Here is a 22,193-nt window from a genome sequence, read left to right as displayed (position 1 = left end):
TCGTTCTACGATGTCAGATTATCAAAAAACACAACATTTGCACAACTTTTGCAGCTTTTTATGAAATTTTCGACTTACTTTTATCGTTTTGGGTGTCCATTTGAGGGTCTATATGGGCTCAGGAGGGACGGGTGTCAACAGAACGACGTCACGGGGTCACTAGAAGTCCAACTAAGGGGAGGGGGTGGGGCTGGGTGTGGTGTGGTGGCAGGGCATTTTTAAAAACTCGAGAAAAATGGCAAAAAACGTGTTTTTGCCGATGCGCGACCTCTAAATTCTGTTCAAAAATTCTGAAAAAAAATCATGGAGTCCTTTTTTTACATGAAGAACTTAAGTCCGGGGTGAGAGGTTGCATTTTCAAACATCGAATTTTTCGTGGGACAGTCTAGCACCCGTGAGTACATTTTAATCATGGGCACTCGTGACTACACTGGTAAGTGCGCAGGGTTGACATTCCTAAAATAAAGAAAAAAAGATTCTTTCTAGTATTTTGATTTATTGCCATCGTCTCGCAAACAGGAATGCAGTAAAGGTTAACAAAATGGAACACTGGAAGGCCGCAGAGCCGGACGGGGCCGGGAAAGGCGTGGAGCCGGCTTCCACAAGAGGCACGACGCGAGAGTCCATGACTCTCCTGAAGAACGTCCACGAGGCCTTCTTGGTGCGGTCCAGGGAGCCGCTGTCATAGTCCACATAGACCACGCCCCAGTTCCTGTGGGAAATTAAGCACCAATAAAAGGAAGGCCCCTTTGCCATCCGATCCTCTGATTTTAGGGATTGTTCCCCAAATAAAAGGGGGTTGGGAAGGCTCCGCAGGAAGGTAAATGGAGAGGGCGATAATTGTCATTTTGTGCGACACCTTTTTCCCAAAATTTGTAATTGGGGGCCGTTTTATTTTTGGAAAAATTTAGGTCTTAAAAAAGGGCATCTAAAAAATCCTAAAAAGATGGGAAAAAGGGGAATGGGAAATATTTAAGGGGCCCGGAAATGAAATTTGTATTTTTTCAGCCAGCCGCTTTTCTTAATTTGGTCCCCTGAATGAAAAAGGAATGAATTGGATTTTATTTTTTACCACACCACCTTTCGACTGGGGGCCGTTTTAATTTTGCCAAATTTTGGGATATTTGGGTTTTTTTCCTTTGGGAGGATTTAAATCCCTTTGTCCGAAAAATCTGAGAAGTTTAACACTTTTTTTGGGCAAAATGAAGGAAAGGGGCCGGATTTAAAAACGTTTTCTTTCGGTTTAAACTTTAAAACTAGAATCATGAGTTTTAGCCGCTTTTTAATTGCTTAATAAAAAAATTAAAAATCTTTACAAAAATCTCCCCTTTTTTCTACTTTTGAAACGAATTTTAAATATCCAACTTCTCCTTTTAGTTAAACCCGGGCAAGGTCCAAAAAAAAGGGGAAAAACGGTTTAAATTAAGGGAACCTCCTCACATGATTTAAGTCCCATGCCATTTGACGGTCTTTCAAATATGGGCAGGTTTGGTTTATCAAGGCCCAAAGAGTAAAAAAAAACAAAACCGAAAACATTTTTTTTTATTTCACCCCGTTTAATGAGGAAAAAGGCAGTAACGTGCTGAGAGTGCACGGCACAATCACGAGCAGGTTCGACAGCGGTTCGGACTTACGAGTAGCTGTGAAATTCGAAGGTGTCGATGAAGCTCCATAAAGTATAGCCGAAAACTCGGGTTCCGTCATCGTTGATTCCCGCTATCATCTTTCGTAAAAAGGCCTGTGCAACATGAAAACCGCGATTAAGTACACGAAGTCGGGTCATTTCATATGGAATTTCGGTAGATCTGGATGCATTCGCATGACCTCTAACGATTTCGAATAAAATTAGTTCCATGCAATGAATGGAGTGCGGGGAACATGCCGTGGCTTAGGGGAAGCAGTGAGTGTGAGGTACTCCCGGGTGTTTTCCAACAGGAGCTTTCCCCATCACTGAAAATTTGAGTCGTCACTTGATGACTTCAAGGCTTATTTTCCTTCCAAGGATGTCATCAAAACAATTGATGACCTATGCAATAACAGGGGGTGGCAACGGCCTAGGGAGAGCGTGAAGCGATGCTCGCGCCGTCAGTGCAGAGGTTGCGCACTTGTTCGAGATCATGAAAGCTAGACAGTGTTTTACAAAACACTTTGCACCGATGGAAAGGGCTTGAAATTTAGGGTGTATTAGGCTAATTCCTCTTCTCGAAACCCCCCTCTGACTTTATATTAGTGCAGTGAAAACACCGAAAAACACGAGAAATCATAAAATTCAGGATAAACTCGAATGCGCCATGTTGATGTAAATGATTCCGCCCTTGTGTTCGGTTGAATTGGAAGTATCGGGCAGTCCACTAGGCCTAATGCACCTTAAATTTTGTGCTCTTTTGATCCGCTCAAAGCGTTTTGCAATCAACGGGCTATATCTTCCAATCGAAGAAAAATAAGAAACCCCTGCACCCTCCTCGCGCATGGCTTCACGCGCTTCCTAGGCCGTTGCCGCCCCCTGGCAATAAGTATAGAAGCTTAATGAAAATGTCATCAATTTTGAATGAGATTGTCATTGTCATCATTGAAAGTGATGAAAATACCATCCACGAGACAACAAATTTTCAGTGATGCCCCCAACAGGCATAGGGTAAACTATACAGTTATCGGCAGGGGTACAGTTATCGTCATCTCGGCGAATAATGGGTCCTGCTCTGCAAGTAGGCGTCCGTTAGTGATGCGGCCAATGCAGGTCGCTAGAGACACCTTTTGAGCGTGCAGGACCGAGACAGCATCGCGTTTGATTCAGCATGTCAGCCAATAGAGCCACGTTTCTTGTCAAGTGCAGAATGAAACCGCTTCGGCCGCCCGTTCTTATCTTCTATGCTAGGAACAGGGATTCAATCTTTCGTTAAATTCGTGAAAGTGGGCCGGAAAAAACTATTCTCCTTGCCAGGTTCCTTCTCCACATCTATTGAATAGGGCATACTGTGCTTGGTGCATAGAAATTCCTCCTGCTTGCCCTCATTCGGGGGATGCCGATAACTGCACCAGAGAAATCACCCCAAACTCAGTTATCGTCAGAGTGGCCTCAAACTTCACTGGTGTTCCGGGCGCCGTCCGGGAGCTAATATTCTGATGCATTATGACCGTAGGAAGCACTGTCAAAAAAATAAAGTTTAATCGACTAAAATTTAGTGGATTGTACTAAGAAATTTAGTCGTTTTTCAGGGCGACTAAGAATTAGTAGAATTAAGAACACGCCAATCGAGCATGAGTGGACGATAAAAACGACCAAATATTAGTCGAATCAAACAAAACTTAGTCGAAATTTTGACCAAAATATTTAGTCAGTTCCCTTTAGTCCGCTCTTGTGATGTAAGCAGCGGTGACGTCACACCATTTGGAGACTTGATGACGATTTTCTCAGTTTTAGTTGATTCGATCTCCTCGAGATCCTTTTGAGATTACTAAGAACTGCCTCCTCTTCTATTGGTTGGAGAGAATCACGTGACCACACGACCTCCTTCTAAATGTGACGTCAGCGTCCCAGAGGCACTGACACTTAATTAAAGAGTCGAAAAATCGGAGCCTCTGGCGGGTGTCGAACACGCATACCCTGGCACGTCGTGCAACAACGCTAACCACTGCGCCACCGACTTGATGGAGGCTGTCTGGCCGAGCGCAGCATCTTGACGGACCTCGCAGGGTGGGCAGCGACTACACTCAACTAAATTTTAGTTGACTCGACTAAGAATTAGTTTTAGTTCGAATGACCAAAACCAATTGGTCGATTGCACTTAATTTTTTTGACAGTGAGGCCCCTGCCAAATTTGAATGAAATCGGACCACTATTTCCCAGTGATCTACGTGATTTACGAAATGTCCTCCTCGGCGCTTTAAAAGGTTTTTTTTTCGCAGCTCATGGTGCTAGTTGTCCGTGAGTCTAAAATGAAGGGAGTAAGAGGCGTAACAGAAGGGAGAGCGGGTTCGTGACATGTCGAGGGGTGATATAGAGTGTCTGTGACGACTGATAGAAATTTTCGTCACTTTCGGTCATGTTTTGCCTTTTTAACAAGGGGTGCCGATAACTGTCATAAATGGTGCCGATAACTGTATTTTGGCTGCCGATAACTGTGTTTTTGGTAACCTTTTTCTCAGGTTAAATAAGAGCGTCACAAAAAGTTTTTGGTGAAATCTTTGTCAGCCACTTCGTTGTCTAGATCCTTCTGAGGTGTCTGGAACAAGTCGCACGGGCCTAAGTGTCATAACCTACCCTAGAGGCCCTTGAAAAGAAAGCGATGCTCTTAAACTGACGGTAACTGTAAAGTTCACCCTACAGGACATGAGCCCCGTCCCGTTTGAGCCCCGATGGTCTGAGCCCCGACCTGAGCCCCAACCTGAGCCCGGGTTGAGCCCCGACTTGAGTCCCGACCCAAGCCCCAATTTTCAGAGCCCGGATTGAGCCCCGTTAGCCCCGTTTGAGCCCCATTTGAGCCCCGTGGCAATAAATCATGCAAAAATGCGTGATTTCAGGTCGCGGGGCTCAAATGGGGCTCAAACGGGGCTCAGGTCGGGGCTCAATCCGGGCTCTGAAAATTGGGGCTTGGGTCGGGACTCAAGTCGGGGCTCAACCCGGGCTCAGGTTGGGGCTCAGGTCGGGGCTCAGACCATCGGGGCTCAAACGGGACGGGGCTCATGTCCTGTATGCCCCCCAACAATACTTACGCTGCAGTACACGGCGCGCATGTCCCAGTCGTCCAACTTGGAGTCACCCTCCGCGTGGATGCCGTTCTCAGTGATGAAAATGGGGAGTTGCATCACGGCGTCGTAGCGATTCTTTACCCACTTAGGCATCTCACGGAGAACCCACGCGGAACTCTGCAGAGCACAGACACTGGTCAGTTAAGTCGATCGGAGACTGACACCAGGTTACTTAACGTCTTGGTTTCTTAAATTTGCCAAAAAAAAATTGATACAAGATTTAGTTCTTCACAAGAAAAATACAAGTATCAAAAAGAGTATTCTTATAAAAGAAAAGCAGAAAAAAATTCTTTCCCGCAGCAAGAAATGCACAACATCACTGTGGCAAAAAGCTACGGAAAATTCTGTAAACAGCTTGTGGTAATTCTCCGTAGCCCACTTATTCTCCGTAGGCTCTTATAGTATTCTCCGTAGGACTATACAGTCTTCCAGGTCCTACGGAGAAGACTGTGCGGACTTACAGAGAATACTGTGCGGCCCTACGGAGAATACTGTAAGATCCTACGGAGAATATTGATAAGAGGGCTACAGAGAATCCTGGCAAAAAAATTAACAGAATTTTCCGTACCTTTTTGCCACAGTGCAGGGGGTCGTAATTGGGTTCGACGAGCCCACCTTCGTCACTCTCAGCCTCGTATTGACTTTTTATCTCTTACTGTACCAGAAAGATTTTTGTGCTAACGTATTATGTACTATTTTCTTTTAAACTTTGCCCGATTTTGTTCATTTTATTGGGTATCTAGTCAATTGAACCAACTTTTTGTCATTTGCAATGTACGCTTTAATTCCTTGATCTAGTGACAATTTAATCTTCAAAGCGATCAAAACTGTGCACAGTTACGCAGAAAATGTTACGTCTGCTTAAAAAACTTAATAAGCAAAAGAAAAAAGCCCATATGGGTCTGAGGCTGGTCAGTTTGGAAAGTGTACATTGCGAAAAGAAGGGTGGGCCTCCTGCATCCTTCGGAGCAGACAACTTTATTCCTCGAAAGGGTGGGCCGTAGCTTGTTCGAACTCAGACATTGCTCTACATGCAGAGGCACCGTGTGGATGACGAGACAAAACTGGCGTTTATCATTGTGGATCTTCGCTACCTCAATGACAGGGACTCACGATGGTACACTGGGAGAAACCCTAACAAATCTAGTCAACAGTTTGCCTGGACCGTCCACCCTCGCCAACTACGGAACTTCCGTGCTTGTTTGCCGCACCCGCTTGAGTTCATATGATCCATGAAGCGGAAGAAGAGCATAACTCAATTTTCATCATTTTTTAGGAGAAACAATGAACTGTTTGCAAGGTAAACCAAATCCAATCAGATGAATGACGCAATTGCATGCTTGTAAACAAAACGCCTCAGAGCACGCTGAAATTTTTCAGTAGTGTTACGTTAGGATGGACTACGGAACCATGTTTACTTATTTCTTCCAGACGAAGGTGGAATTTGGAGGCAATTCAAGTGGTGCTGAGATCTGCGTAGTGTCTATAAATACATATTCCTATGGTACATTTTTGGAGTTGCATCTTTTTCTAACTAGTTTTCTAAAATAAAGGGAGTCAAATTGAGTTCATTCTTTTTTTTAGAGTGGATTCATCAAGTTGACTTCTTATGCTATTTTGTGCCACGGAGTTGGACTTCGGTTGAGTTACCTCCGTTTTCCGATGAAATTTAGATCGTAGAATGGGTCGAGTTGAATTCTATCAATTTTCCATGTTGATTTAAAACTATAGGAAATTTTTTTTTTTTGGAAAACATCAATATAATTCGATTTAACAATGATATAAAAAATAATAGCATAAATAAATAAAAATAAGGAAAACTCAGGTACAGGAATTGAGCCAAATAATTTGGTGTTATAATGCAAACCATTCTATGGCACTATAATTCTTAGATAAAATCTCTATTTGAAGATAAATCGAACCATTCCCTTCTTCCGCTTCCTGGATCAATATGCAACAGGTACGGACGTTCCGTACTCTATCCGTGCTTCCACACTCTTTCGTCTGTTTCCGCAGCGAAGTATGGAATGCGTTACAGTGTACGACTTACAGTGTCACCAAAGCCGTCCGGGCGGTTCCCACCGCCCCCTCCGCTCCCGCCGCCATCGCCGCCGCCGCCACCACCACCGTTATCGGCACTGGAGGCATTGGCAGTCTGGCCACCGTACATATTGATGCCCAAGTAGTCAACACGTCCTGTTAAAATAGACCCAGACAAATTCAATAAAAAGAGGTTACGTTCACAGTTTAAAATAAATCGCAAAATCCCAGCGAAATTTACTGGTGTTTCAGATAAGATTCTTCACAAGCACTGTAAAAAGTGATCGGAATTTTATTGTTTAACTTCCACTCCCTCCCTCCCCCCCTTTTTTTCCAATCGACGCCTACGCCTCGTACAGTCAATGCTATACCGATGTATAAGAAAATTGCCATACAGGAGTGTGGAAATATTCCTATACATGTGAATTGTTTCATATGCATGTGTAGGAACCTGAACCACAAAACAAATTTTCAGTGCAGAAACGACAAAAGATCTTTTGAGTATGATCACTTGCTTGCTGCAACACTGTCCTACGTTTGATCGTACCTTTAATGAGCTTCTTCTCCTCGTCTGTGAAGGCAAGGTTCCTGGCCGTCTTGGCAGACTCGGGGAAGTCGCCGAAGACCAAAGGGTCGACGGACAGGGCGATGCCGTCAACTTCGTTGTTCTTTTCTGCGAGTGCGATGTCCTGCGGTGACGAGGAGTCAGCCGCTCGCCAAAAGCGCGGCCCAGTGCCGAAACCCACCTTGCCTGTCAAAGAGTCGTGGCTCTCGTAGTTTGACTTATGGCTTACACACTGAATGTATTAGTGCTTTTATTGTTGACCGTGAAGCCGAAGCCAAGTGCGGAAAACACCACACTTGGAATGTGGAAGTGCAGAATTTGCAGTCTCTACACTTGGATGTGCGGAGTACGCACTTCAACTGTGGAGTTGTCCGCGTTTGCACCATGCAAAGTGATAGGGGCTTCCTGTGAGCTGCTCCACACTTGAAATGCGGAGACCGCGAACTCTGCACTTCCAAGGAGTTACTCCGAACCAGGAAGTGTGGAGGTCTCCACCCTTGGTTTAACATAAACATGATGAGATAGACCAGAATTGGTCCTCTGCTGACTTGAGGCCCGGAGAGGTTTCGACTAATTCGTACAGAAGTCAGCTACACTGCAAGAGCATATGTGTGCTTAGTACATAGCTGTGGCACGCTTGGGCAAGCATGCATCTATAGCTATGTACGTGGAGAAGCATATATTTATCTCACACATTTGAAAGCATACATTCATGTTAATGTCTGCTTCCAAATAAACTCCCACAGCGCAAGAGGAAACCTTTTATTTTGTAGTTTATGTACAATTTAGTACATGAAGTAGATTATTTCCAAGTTGTGCTTAAGTGTTTATAGAATTGTACTTAATTTACGGACAAATATCAAATAACTTCCACTTGAACAAATACGTCCATGCTCATGTACACACTCTCAGACTGTTCTTGACTTTATCTTTTGGTAAAGAGTATTTTACACAGCAATATAAAGTACTATTTCCTCAGTGTCTCTGTAAGATTTTGTTCGTTATATTGACTTGAACTCAGTTTGCTATTGAAAGAGTCTATACGCAGTTGTCCTAAAAAGTTGTCAATTATTGATGAAAATTTAGTCTTTATAGTGTACAATCTTGTACATGGTTACAAGGGAAATACAACGTATTAATGGTGCTTAAAAAAATTAATGTATCAGGATAAAAAGTCAACAATGGAGAGAAAAAAGTCATTAAGGTAAAAAATCAATTGTGGGTCACGAATCAATTGTGGGTCATTTTTTTCGACGGGTCACCGCAACCCCGACGGAGATTGAATCGATTTGAATTTCGCGGTAGACCTTTCTCCAACCTTCCTTTGTCTCCCCAAATAGCGTGTATGTCCGAGCGACGACTGTAACAGCTCCTATCAGGCTTCAAAGGAAGGCCCTTCAAAAAGTCGCGAAAAAAGCGCCCATCCAACGAGCCGAAAAATCGTTTGTTTTTCAAATTGCCACCGTAAAGCTATTACGAGGTAAATGGGACGTCCTTGCTGATTTAGATTCATAATAGGTCAGGGAACATACACGGTGAAAACGGAACCTGGTTTTCCCAGGAACTTTTTGAAATTTCCAGGAGCTGGTGACTTTTTCCAGGAGGGCTCCTGGGTTACCCCAGCTCGGTCCCAGGAGCCTCCTGGGAATCCCAAACATTTCCCAGGAGCCGCCTGGAGGTCGCGACGCGAGTCTGCGTCTTCCAGGCGGCTCCTGGGAAAAAAATTGCGTTCCCAGGAAGGCTCCTGGGAATATCTCAGCCGGCGTCCTGGGCGCTTCTGAGCGCCTGTGGAAGCAGACCAGGCAGCCCGCACGGCACGCTAGTGTCACGGGATGGCCTACCCTCCTGGCAACAGGGGTTATGGTGCGGGGGGGGGGGGGGGGGGTAATAGGTGTTGGATGAAAAATGTGTCAAATGTGCCTCTAGTGTAAATTAACGCGTCTCGTAGCAAGTAAGCGGTTGCCTTAGAAAAAGAAGGTAAAAAAAAGAAAAAAAAAAAGATCTTGTTTCTCCGCTATGGATTGTGTTTGTGAACAACACAGGTAATCTGCCGAGTGTCGAACACGACTCAGGTGGAATGCCCGGAAACGCGCAGCAGTGTCAAGCTTTGCGCGGCGGCGGCGGCAACCAACCAGTGTAGTGGACAACGACAACGGTGCGTCTCGGCGCCAGTGCAGTGCCGACTGTTTTAGTACTTTTTTCACTTGATTGAATTTGTTCGCACGTTTTCTTTACCGCTTTTACTGACTTCGTTCTTCGCGTTCCGAACTGCGTTCTGGTCGTAAAGGAATAACGCTTGCTTTGGTTTAAACTTTTCATCTTTGGCTGTAGCCTAACCTCCTAACCTCTCACTTGAAGTTGTCTCTTTGATGTTTTGCCTTCTGCCACGGCATTTCTATGCAGTAGTGTGTCCGAATAGATTCAAAACGTTCAAAAGGATTTTCGGAAAGTTAAAGCTCAGCCCCATAGTTTGATCATAAATATCTGTTGTGAACGCCAGGAGTTGCCCTCAGTAGCCTCAATCCTTTGCAAACATTAGTGTTAGTCTTTGGATGCGATTTTGTTTGGGAAATGCGAATGCCTGGCTATCACTCCATTTCCTTGTTTTCACATTTGACTTGTTGCTTTGAACATAGTTTGCTGAGCTGTCATATGTACACAGCATTTCACCGATTACTTGTTTCATTGCTTTGTGTTGTATGTTTGTGTGTGCCTAACATATTGTGATGAATGGTTTATTTGTTTCAGGGCTGAATTGATATCCATTGACACCATTAAGCTGCTTCGAACTCCTGCGGCACAGGTTCCTGGTTTCTCGCTTCAATCTCCCTTCGACCTAGTTGGATGTGAGTACCTCTTTATTTTCATCCATCCTGCAAAGTGTGAGTGAAGGTGAGGGAAGTTGGAACACCCAAAACAGTTTTTGTTTGCCATCGAATTTAACTCTTGATACAAACATACAAGAGCGTTAGACGTCCACCTATTTGAAAGACTAAATTCCGTTCTTCGCCCTGCATAGGATTGAACAAAGAGCGATCCCATTTCCATTGGTTGATTGGGGCATTGACGTGAAAAAGTGTATGTAGCTAAAGCATTCCCTCCTAACTTGATATTTGTCATTCACTCCCTAGGTCCAAATATTTAGAATGCATCAACCAATCCTTACAATTTATTTTCTATACTTGACAATTCTTGAATTGCTAATGCAATGTTCCTGTATTTTAACAATTGCTGTGCAATATTGATTAAATTAACTCAGCTTATCATTTTTAGTTCAGAAGTCAAGAAAGATGATTAATTTATGTGTGTTGATGAGTGCATTCTGGTTGTTTGACATAGTTTTAGCATTGGTAATACCAGTGGTCTCATTTTGAGACCGAGAATTTTGATGATAGGTTGAGCCATTTCAAATATTTGGATCCTGCGAGTCGCTGATGACTGTCATTCGTATGGAATGTTTTTGTTCTGTAGAATGTTTCTTGTCAATCCACTGTCAATCAACTGTTACACGATTGTTGGGGGAAATGGAATTGCTTGTGCTATGCATCGGTGCTGAATAATCAAAATAATTTTTTGAGTATTGTTTTTATAGTGCAGGGGTATGTTTAGAATGGCAGCGTTTTCATCCTACCCTTAGAAAGGTCCATTCAGCTTTGGTATAATACCAGCTTGTTTGTAGTTCTTACTTCTTTTTCTATGTTTTTGTTCTGTCTGGATGCCTTTTACTTTGTGTTTATTAATTTTCATGACCCTTCTGTTTCAGGTAATGGATACGGGAGGAAACATCTGCCATGCTGGAAGACTAATGGTCGTTTCGGCTTCAGCACAGCTTGCTTCAACAAGGCAACTTGCTTCATTTTTTAAAAAAATTGTTTGTTTGTGAAGAGTATTAAAGTTGAATTTTACTGAGTTAGTGACTCTCATTTCATCATTCTCCTTTTTCTGTGAGTTAGGATTGTATGGCAGCATGAAATGGTCTTAAACTGTGTAGGGGTGAACAGAAAACAAGGCGAATAAACTTTCTCAATTTCCATTTGGAAGTTCTTTCTTATCTTGCAAGACTATATCTTTGCAATTCATATACCCCCTGAGGGTAACGTTAATTCATTACATGAAATTAGATTGGATAAGATACAAAAAATAAGAGTTTACAGTGCAATCTTTGCTATACACATACAAATAATGGGAGTTAATAATTCGCTTAAGAATTATCTAGTCACTTCAAAACAATTCATTAAAACTCATCAAACTAAAACTGAACTGAGGTCAATTTCATCACTAAAGATAAGGTTTCAACTACAATTGATAGAAATTCCAGTTGCTATGCAGTTTAATTGAGTATAATGCTGCATGGAACAGTAATGAAACAAATATTAAAAATATAACATGCGAAATGCAGGGCAGCTGGAATGATTATTGGTTTGGAGTCTAATTTAAGACGCCAATTGAATTTGCTGACAGCAAACTTCACAGCTAGTTAATATACATAAATCAGTTAAAAATTAAAGGTAACAAAGAATTTTGATAACTTTTCCAAGGATGAGTCAATTAAGAATAAAACTAAAACTCAACTGAGGTCAACTTCAGTTACTAAAGATAAGGTTTCAACTACAATTGATAGAAATTCCAGTTGCTATGCAGTTTAATTGAGTATAATGCTGCATGGAACAGTAATGAAACAAATATTAAAAATATAACATGCGAAATGCAGGGCAGCTGGAATGATTATTGGTTTGGAGTCTAATTTAAGACGCCAATTGAATTTGCTGACAGCAAACTTCACAGCTAGTTAATAAACATAAATCAGTTAAAAATTAAAGGTAACAAAGAATTTTGATAACTTTTCCAAGGATGAGTCAATTAAGAATAAAACTAAAACTCAACTGAGGTCAACTTCAGTTACTAAAGATAAGGTTTCAACTACAATTGATAGAAATTCCAGTTGCTATGCAGTTTAATTGAGTATAATGCTGCATGGAACAGTAATGAAACAAATATTAAAAATATAACATGCGAAATGCAGGGCAGCTGGAATGATTATTGGTTTGGAGTCTAATTTAAGACGCCAATTGAATTTGCTGACAGCAAACTTCACAGCTAGTTAATATACATAAATCAGTTAAAAATTAAAGGTAACAAAGAATTTTGGTAACTTTTCCAAGGATGAGTCAATTAAGAATCGACGCCTCCTAACAGAATAATCCTAACTGTCATTGCTTTTCCAAGACAATCCTAACTGTCAGCGTGTAAAAAGCTATTTCTTATAAAATTCTGTGATGTCACGATTCGCTGCTTTGGACTTAAGAGAGGTAATGAGCAGTTTTAGCCTCCTCTGAAACCTCTGAGCAGTTAGGATTGTCTTGGATCAGCACTGACAGTTAGGATTATTCTATTGGGAGGCGTCAAAATATCACATTTAAATTGGGGGTAACAAAAGGTTGAGCCACAGAAGGAGACAATTAACAAAAATCATTGCAACAACAGCTTTAAGTACGTAGACTGGTTTGCTTGAGAGCAGTGATGAATCGAGACACTGAGCTCACAGGTGTTTTGATGCCATACAGAAACTCAAAATAGTCACACACTGTATGCCTGAGGTAGGGATGGTATTTCAGATTGTACACGTGATGGGCCTTCATAAATATATCAAATGCATTGAGAAGACAGTCCTCATCCAAGCTGCGGCTTACCAAAAAGGTTTTCCTGTCAATTTTTAGGTATACCAGCCCAGTTTTTGAATCATTAGTAAGCCACAAGAGAAATGGAAAAATGGGAGTATCCTGCTCCGATAGGATAGGGTGGGTTTCAACAGAAACATAGCCATCAACATCTGTTCCTTCCTGAATGAAAGAAAAAAGGATAGTATTTCAGTTTACAGCAAGTAAGGAAAATTCACCTGTCACAAGTTAACTTGACTCTTACAGGAGCAATCTGAAATAATGCACTGCTGGGAATGGATTCAATGATTGCTGGTTTAAATGTTTTCACATGTTCCAATTCCTGTGGAGTTGCGGTGTTTCTGTTCAGTGTTGGTGTCAACACTTTAGACAAAAGTACCAACGCTTTAACAGTGTCTGAAAAGCAGAACAAAAACCGTGCAAGTAATTTGGAATAAATACATCGTAAATAAGTTGACTTCCATACCATGCGAATCTTCATAGATTAACAAGGAGTGTAAATGTTGCAAAGATAAATTTATGACGCAATAATTTAAAAAATGTCTAGACTGGGCCTTACCACTGGAAAATCTTTCTGACACTTGAAGAAAGATTGCTGGTTTTAAAGCCTTGGCATAGTCCAATATGTAAGGCACGACACGTTTAAATTTTAAAACACCATCATCTTGAAATTTTTCTATTCGAGCAAACTCCTCGCATATCTGAATAGGGAGAAGTTTAGGAAACAATTGATCAGAACAAAAAATGATAAGATAACAGACCAACCATAATAATTTTTGCTATACAAGTAAAATTTAAAACCACAAAAGTACTGCATTATGACTTTACCATTTCTCCTTCATAGCTGGCCAAGTGAGGATACTGCTGCAGAATTTCGGTTAAAGAAGGTTGAGTCCTCTTGATCCAGCTTCTTCTGCTTGCAAATGTCTGATTCAGAGCTAGGCTTATCAATGGCTTATTCTGAGAATTTGGCAGTAAGAGTTGCATAGTTTTTATCTGAAATACAAGAAGAAAAATATTACACAACCAGAAAGACAACAATGACATCAATATCCCGACCCTAACACTTACCTGATTTTCAATAGATTCAGTAGTTTCATCAGATTCTTCATGGGAAGATGAAGCTCTAGAAGTTGAAGCAGCAGTCTTAGAGGAAGAGGCAGAAGATCTCTTCGTGGTTGAATCAGTTGATGGTGCCTTTGAATTTTTCTTTTTGCTAGGTGAGAGGCCCGATTGAACGGTTTCAAATTTAGTTTTAACAACTTCCATCCAAGAGTTCTGAAAAAGATAACAACCCAATGAATAAAAATACACATTTTAGAAGAGAGGTAATTTTAATTATGATCAAACATACCCAGGTGCACTGTCCAATGTCAGCTAAAACTGGAAAATCTGTCACTATTCCTTTTGCCATCGCAATTTTAGTAACAGTTGCTGGATAGCTAACCACCAGACAAGAAAATGTGAGTGTAGTTAAATAAAGAAAAATCAAGCTCAGTTTTCATTTATTAATTTGCTTAACACTTACTATTTTGTTGGGCTGTCTTTATCATGAACATAGTGATCATAAATTATTTTCATCATTATCTTCTGATGTTTCTTATCACAAAACGATTTTGTTGTTATAAAATCAATGACAGATTCTCCTTCATGTGTCTTTGCTAACAATTCAGCTACTTTCAGAGGCTCCTAAGAAATGAACGTATTAAAATAATTTTAAAATCAGGATGTAACAACACTTTGACACAAGATTAATCTCAATAAGGAATCCAAGGTACTTACAACATCATCTGGAGAAATCTTTTGCCTTTTCTCTTTATTTTTTTCTTTCTTGTCAGTTGATTTCTTTTTCTTTAATATAAAAGAAGCACTGACACATGGAGTCACCTGTGCTTCATCACTTGAGGTGGTAGGCTTCAGAGAACCATCTTGACAAACGTATGCTCCTAGAATAGAGCAGCCCTGAAACAAAGGAGGGTCAAGAAAGAAATTATAAGTTTGAAAAACAGGTAGCACACAAATTTTACACAGATGAATAAGTTTGCTTTTACCAAGTCTTCATCAAAAGGTAGGACAAGTACATCCTGATTTATTTTGAAAGTATTGTTCCCATCTGCTTCTGTTGATATAATAATTGGATTTTCAGCAGACTCAGAATTCATCACACTTGTATCGTTGAAAATAAATTTATCCTTGGAAAGTAAAATTTCATTGATTATCTTTAAACATGCCTTTCTCTGACCAAAATTAAGTTTCGGGAAATTGAGCAGCAAAGATTGTTCATTTAACTCCACAAATGACGCTCCATCCACCTCTTCATCTGTAACAAAAATGAAACAATAAATTAACACACAGTTACCCACAACAAACATTGGGAACGGCCATCACAATAATGATAAAAACTTGGAGGAAAATAAAATTCAACCAAGTACAACCTTCACCCACAAATCACCTCATGCCACTAACCATTAATACACCTTGTATTTGAGGCAAAGAAAGGACTGGTCAGTCGAGTAATCAGTCCATCTGCTAATTGCAGGGTGAATGGGGAGATCCTTTACATCTACAAGATGAGTAGGAGGGGGCTCAAACTCAGCAACAGAATATGCATTGAACCTGTCATCCAATCCAACAGTTCTCCACGGCTTCAGAGCAAACCAAACATAGTCAGTCCCATCAGGACAGTAAATACTGACAATCCTCCCAAAGCGGGGAAGTCCATCATTGTTCTCACATGATCTGCTGTACAACAGGAACTCTCCAATTCTGTAGCTAAAGCCCCACACTGTCACTGCTCGGCAGACTGAGATTTGATCGTTGTCCCTGAATCCCAAAGCGTGTAAGTGAGCTCTAGCAGGTGTTGCAAGAACATAAACATTTTCTCTTCTTACATATGTTCTGTTGTCCCTCACATTCGCATGTCGAGTACCCCAAACTTTGGACACACGGATCTGGCATTGTTCCATGGCAGTCTTTGGAGGATTAATGAAGTTATTGCAAACAGCTACATGTCTCTTCACAGGACAATTTTTACCTTCCTCCCTAAAGCACCAAAACTGTCTTTGTGGCCCTTTCCGTTCTATGTTTTCCCAGAGATGCATTAAATGATGGAAACGGTTGATGGGATCAATGTTGGGAAACAACACATACCACCCCCTTCTGAAGGTTTCAAGCATTCTTCTTAGATGGGGAATTACACCTTGAGGAATTCTGGGTGCACTTCCTGTTTGAAAAATCTCAGACAGCAGGAGTAAATATTGAAGATGCTCATCGTCTTCATCAACACCAGCACCCAAGTTGTCAATGATGAATGGTAGAGCACGAAAGAGTACCAGTGTTTGACCAGCATTCATCTTCTGTGTGTATGTAGTCTCAGCATTTTGAAGGGATTCCAATGTGAAGTTCGGTGTTGGCTTATCCTTTGAATTCTGCTGCCCATAATCAAAAGCAAGTATCCGGCCATTTAATTGCTCTACAGTGAATATTCCATCAGTAACAATCCATTTCCTCAAGCACAGTCTGATAAGCATCATGATAACGCCTTCAGGCCCATCATGCATCAAATCAAAGTTCCCATTATTCTCAGCCCGAAAATATGCACTGTTATGAAGCACAGGCCTGTATCGCAGACCGCACTGTGTGCTATAGGCAGGGTTTTGAGCCACTCTCTGCAATTGAGCATCAGACATTGCTGGGGTTCGAGTCTCTCCCACAGCCACTTGACCCAAATGAAGTTCCTGCCTAGAAATCATGCATTGAGGACAGAAATGTCTAGCACTACAAGTCAACATACCAAGCATTTCATGAATAGCTTTTCCATCACCCTTGACTGAAACCAGGGTAGCTCTCAACATTATAAATTCACCTCCGATGAAAACTCTGACACCTTCTTCCAAACGAAGTAATTCATTCACAAATGGGGTAAGTACTCCTTCAAAAGTGTCAGTGCAGTCCTGAGCATTGGCAATTTCCATGGGAAAAATAGATTCACCAGAATAAAATAAATAAGGAGGTAGGTTCAGTACACTTATGGAGAAACAATACATCTCATGTAAACCACTCTTTGGTCCTGCCATCCTAGCAGGATCAACTCCGTCTCCATAAAGTACCAGCTGAAAAGCATCAGGAAAGTTTTGGAAGAATGGATGCTCACGAAATTCTGATCCATCCATGTAAGATTCCAGCATACCATTCTCTGATGGACGACGGTTTCTGACATAATCCATAACTTCTGGTTTTCTGAGCAACATTTTCAGAAACTCAATTACTGAGCAAAACTCAAAAGTATTTGGCACTTCCACCATACCATATGCACCCCCTTCACCAACAAGCCTTTGATCAAGGCGGTTACCAACACCAAATGTCGATGGTGCAATAAAATCATAATATTTCTTGATGCCTGATATCTGACCTTGATTGGACTTGATACCATGAAAGGGGTCTACGTTATCAAATTTACGTAGAAGGTCTACTGCCCTAGGATGATTCCTTTGCCCCGTTCTATCCAAATATGCAGTAACATCCTGCTTCAGGGAAAGGTTGTTGACCCTAAGGACAAGGTCAGCACCTGACATTGCTCTCCGGACCCCCACACGAGTCATTGCAGCAACCCCTCTCATTGACACCACCATATTGATGGCTGCATGGCGCATGTCCCTTCTTCCATTTGGAAGAAGTTCAAGGGCAACCATATCATCATCTTCCTCCTCATCAGAAGAATTAATTAACTCAACTTCCTCCACTTCCATTTTTGAGCCTCCACATACAAGTAACTATGCTATGGCCAACAAAAAAAAAAAGCAAACCATATAACATGCAACATTACAACACAACACCAAAAAACCTGAAGTTTAGAGATAAACACCAACCAAAAAGGTAGAGGGCTGTTTCTTCCCTTATTCCGGACTGCAGCAGCAGGTAGTCCCTCAACTCCTCGCAACTTGTGATCTGGACAGAGTGGGGCAGAGACCCCATTGTAGACAATGAACCTGTAACCAAACGAAAATCTCATATGCAACTAAACGTCATGCATGATAAAGTTCACATAAAAGAACATCAAAACAGGGACTCGTACTTGATAAAAAAGGAGGTTGAAACAAAAAGCCAGAACCAGTGCTGCAGGAGCTTGAAGCAGCCAAATGGTGTCAACAGAGAATCAACAAAGCCCTGAAACAAATCATCACAATATGATAAAGCAACTTGATACAATAAGAAGCTAAAGAAGAGCATTATTCAAAGTCAATTTAGATATAAGATAGAACAAAAGGCAAAAATCAACCACACAAAACAAAAACATAGAAAAAGAAGTAAGAACTACAAACAAGCTGGTATTATACCAAAGCTGAATGGACCTTTCTAAGGGTAGGATGAAAACGCTGCCATTCTAAACATACCCCTGCACTATAAAAACAATACTCAAAAAATTATTTTGATCATTCAGCACCGATGCATAGCACAAGCAATTCCATTTCCCCCCAACAATCGTGTAACAGTTGATTGACAGTGGATTGACAAGAAACATTCTACAGAACAAAAACATTCCATACGAATGACAGTCATCAGCGACTCGCAGGATCCAAATATTTGAAATGGCTCAACCTATCATCAAAATTCTCGGTCTCAAAATGAGACCACTGGTATTACCAATGCTAAAACTATGTCAAACAACCAGAATGCACTCATCAACACACATAAATTAATCATCTTTCTTGACTTCTGAACTAAAAATGATAAGCTGAGTTAATTTAATCAATATTGCACAGCAATTGTTAAAATACAGGAACATTGCATTAGCAATTCAAGAATTGTCAAGTATAGAAAATAAATTGTAAGGATTGGTTGATGCATTCTAAATATTTGGACCTAGGGAGTGAATGACAAATATCAAGTTAGGAGGGAATGCTTTAGCTACATACACTTTTTCACGTCAATGCCCCAATCAACCAATGGAAATGGGATCGCTCTTTGTTCAATCCTATGCAGGGCGAAGAACGGAATTTAGTCTTTCAAATAGGTGGACGTCTAACGCTCTTGTATGTTTGTATCAAGAGTTAAATTCGATGGCAAACAAAAACTGTTTTGGGTGTTCCAACTTCCCTCACCTTCACTCACACTTTGCAGGATGGATGAAAATAAAGAGGTACTCACATCCAACTAGGTCGAAGGGAGATTGAAGCGAGAAACCAGGAACCTGTGCCGCAGGAGTTCGAAGCAGCTTAATGGTGTCAATGGATATCAATTCAGCCCTGAAACAAATAAACCATTCATCACAATATGTTAGGCACACACAAACATAAACACAAAGCAATGAAACAAGTAATCGGTGAAATGCTGTGTACATATGACAGCTCAGCAAACTATGTTCAAAGCAACAAGTCAAATGTGAAAACAAGGAAATGGAGTGATAGCCAGGCATTCGCATTTCCCAAACAAAATCGCATCCAAAGACTAACACTAATGTTTGCCAAGGATTGAGGCTACTGAGGGCAACTCCTGGCGTTCACAACAGATATTTATGATCAAACTATGGGGCTGAGCTTTAACTTTCCGAAAATCCTTTTGAACGTTTTGAATCTATTCGGACACACTACTGCATAGAAATGCCGTGGCAGAAGGCAAAACAACAAAGAGACAACTACAAGTGAGAGGTTAGGAGGTTAGGCTACAGCCAAAGATGAAAAGTTTAAACCAAAGCAAGCGTTATTCCTTTACGACCAGAACGCAGTTCGGAACGCGAAGAACGAAGTCAGTAAAAGCGGTAAAGAAAACGTGCGAACAAATTCAGTCAAGTGAAAAAAGTACTAAAACAGTCGGCACTGCACTGGCGCCGGGACGCACCGTTGTCGTTGTCCACTACACTGGTTGGTTGCCGCCGCCGCCGCGCAAAGCTTGACACTGCTGCGCGTTTCCGGGCATTCCACCTGAGTCGTGTTCGACACTCGGCAGATTACCTGTGTTGTTCACAAACACAATCCATAGCGGAGAAACAAGATCTTTTTTTTCCTTTTTTTTACCTTCTTTTTCTAAGGCAACCGCTTACTTGCTACGAGACGCGTTTAAATTTTCACTAGAGGCACATTTGACACATTTTTCATCCAACACCTGTTACCCCCCCCCCCCCCCCCCCCCCCCCCACCATAACCCCCGTTGCCAGGAGGGTAGGCCATCCCGTGACACTAGCGTGCCGTGCGGGCTGCCCGGTCTGCTTCCACAGGCGCTCAGAAGCGCCCAGGACGCCGGCTGAGATATTCCCAGGAGCCTTCCTGGGAACGCAATTTTTTTTCCCCGGAGCCGCCTGGAAGACGCAGACTCGCGTCGCGACCCCCAGGCGGCTCCTGGGAAATGTTTGGGATTCCCAGGAGGCTCCTGGGACCGAGCTGGGGTAACCCAGGAGCCCTCCTGGAAAAAGTCACCAGCTCCTGGAAATTTCAAAAAGTTCCTGGGAAAACCCGGTTCCGTTTTTACCGTGTAGGAGGCCTTGGCAGCTCACAGGAAACGACGAAGGCAATCAGAGACTCGCCAGGATTATGTAGAACCAAAGGAAAACCTCTAAATTTTAACAAGTTTTATAAAGTTTGTAAAAACCCCCAGAAACCTCGGTTAGAACTCGGTTCTCGTCCGAACGAGGTTTAAAACTGTAGGCAATCATGTCAACATAATCTGGACAAAATTGGTTCCGTTATGTCTACTCCCCGGGGTGCCTGTTACCTGGCAAACGGGTACCTGGCAAAAGTGGCCACTTGACATCAGAAACACACCTGCAAATTTTTTTTCCGATCGGACAATATCTTCGGTTCCCACTTTGAGGGGGAAGTTTCGGATTAATAGGTGAAATTAGGCAATTTGCAAAACGGACTCGGATGCGCTGCTGATGCGTTCGGATGGTCACTCGGGAAGAAAAACACACCTTATGTACTTTGGACACCATATCGAGCTTCATTTGTGGCCCTACTACAATACCCAGGGACTGGAAGTTCAGCTGAAATTCCGTGTTTTGCGTAAAATCAACACTTTTGCTTCCACACGTTGTGTGTTCGATGTTTTAGCACTCAGACACTTCTATTCGAGGAACGTGACATCACGTTGAAACGAACGTGACAAAATTTTACGTTCATTTGAGCATTTTGTCACATTCGTTTGGGTGTGAATTGGCAAGAAATCAGCTTTTTCACATCAAACGAACGTGACACAACGCTCAAACGAACATGACATTTTGTCACGTTCGTTTCAACGTGATGTCACCTTCCTGGAATGAGAGTGTCCGAGTGCTGAAACATCACACACCACGAACACACAACTTGTGGAAGCAAAAGTGTTGATTTTACTCAAAACACGGAATTTCGGCCGAACTTCTGGTCCCTGGGTATTGTAGTAGGGCCACATATGAAGCTCGATATGCTGTTTAAAGTACATAAGGTGTCTTTTTCTTCCCCAGTGACCATCCGAACGCATCAGCAGCGCATCCGAGTCCGTTTTGCAAATTTCCTAAATTTACCTATTAATCCGAAACTTCCCCCTCAAAGTGGGAACCGAAGATATTGTCCGATCGGAAAAAAATTTTGCAGGTGTGTTTCTGATGTCAAGTGGCCACTTTTGCCAGGTACCCGTTTCCGATCAGAGAAAAAAGTGTTTTTTCGGACCACCCTATTTGACAAGCTTTAAAACTCAGTAGGGATGGTTTCGAATCGCAGGTGAGTCTTGTTCAGGAACATGAGCACTAAAAATCGCGAGGTGGAGCGATGTGGTCATCGTAACTATGCTATGGCCAACAAAAAAAAAAAGCAAACCATATAACATGCAACATTACAAACAACACCAAAAAACCTGAAGTTTAGAGATAAACACCAACCAAAAAGGTAGAGGGCTGTTTCTTCCCTTATTCCGGACTGCAGCAGCAGGTAGTCCCTCAACTCCTCGCAACTTGTGATCTGGACAGAGTGGGGCAGAGACCCCATTGTAGACAATGAACCTGTAACCAAACGAAAATCTCATATCAACTAAACGTCATGCATGATAAAGTTCACATAAAAGAACATCAAAACAGGGACTCGTACTTGATAAAAAAGGAGTTGAAACAAAAAGCCAGAACCGTGCTGCAGGAGCTTGAAGCAGCCAATGGTGTCAACAGAGAATCAACAAAGCCCTGAAACAATCATCACAAT

The 22,193-nt window shown here is 41.9% G+C and overlaps 2 protein-coding genes across 4 annotated transcripts; both read right to left on the bottom strand.

Annotated features, from left to right (window-relative positions):
• Positions 1-479: 479 nt before the first annotated feature.
• On the bottom strand, positions 480-8,180 carry LOC117652342 (myrosinase 1-like). Its single transcript, XM_034397185.1, has 5 exons — positions 7,337-8,180; positions 6,800-6,945; positions 4,714-4,866; positions 1,635-1,738; positions 480-712 (listed from the first exon to the last, which is right to left on the bottom strand). Exons 2-5 carry the CDS (start codon positions 6,917-6,919, stop codon positions 496-498), a joined length of 594 nt encoding a protein of 197 aa, XP_034253076.1. The 5' UTR covers positions 6,920-6,945; positions 7,337-8,180; the 3' UTR covers positions 480-495.
• Positions 8,181-12,629: 4,449 nt separating this feature from the next.
• Positions 12,630-21,985, bottom strand: LOC117652599. Of its 3 annotated transcripts, XM_034397638.1 has the most exons (13): positions 19,870-20,059; positions 19,180-19,277; positions 18,107-18,198; positions 17,901-18,020; positions 15,084-15,352; positions 14,815-14,994; positions 14,561-14,721; positions 14,387-14,474; positions 14,104-14,310; positions 13,861-14,028; positions 13,592-13,733; positions 13,277-13,428; positions 12,630-13,194 (listed from the first exon to the last, which is right to left on the bottom strand). In XM_034397638.1, exons 4-13 carry the CDS (start codon positions 18,004-18,006, stop codon positions 12,841-12,843), a joined length of 1,827 nt encoding a protein of 608 aa, XP_034253529.1. In that variant the 5' UTR covers positions 18,007-18,020; positions 18,107-18,198; positions 19,180-19,277; positions 19,870-20,059; the 3' UTR covers positions 12,630-12,840. The 3 variants fall into 3 exon arrangements, with proteins under 3 accessions (XP_034253529.1, XP_034253527.1, XP_034253528.1); XM_034397636.1 differs by lacking the exons at positions 12,630-13,194; positions 13,277-13,428; positions 13,592-13,733; ... (5 more) ...; positions 19,180-19,277; positions 19,870-20,059 and adding an exon at positions 15,499-17,809 and having other exon boundaries at positions 15,282-15,352; positions 18,107-18,116; XM_034397637.1 differs by lacking the exons at positions 12,630-13,194; positions 13,277-13,428; positions 13,592-13,733; ... (7 more) ...; positions 19,180-19,277; positions 19,870-20,059 and adding exons at positions 15,499-17,875; positions 21,856-21,985 and having other exon boundaries at positions 15,282-15,352.
• Positions 21,986-22,193: the final 208 nt, after the last annotated feature.

Source organism: Thrips palmi, unplaced genomic scaffold (assembly GCF_012932325.1).
Source record: "Thrips palmi isolate BJ-2018 unplaced genomic scaffold, TpBJ-2018v1 HiC_scaffold_7, whole genome shotgun sequence".
Lineage (NCBI taxonomy): Eukaryota > Metazoa > Arthropoda > Insecta > Thysanoptera > Thripidae > Thrips > Thrips palmi.
This window is presented reverse-complemented; position numbering and strand designations above follow the sequence as displayed.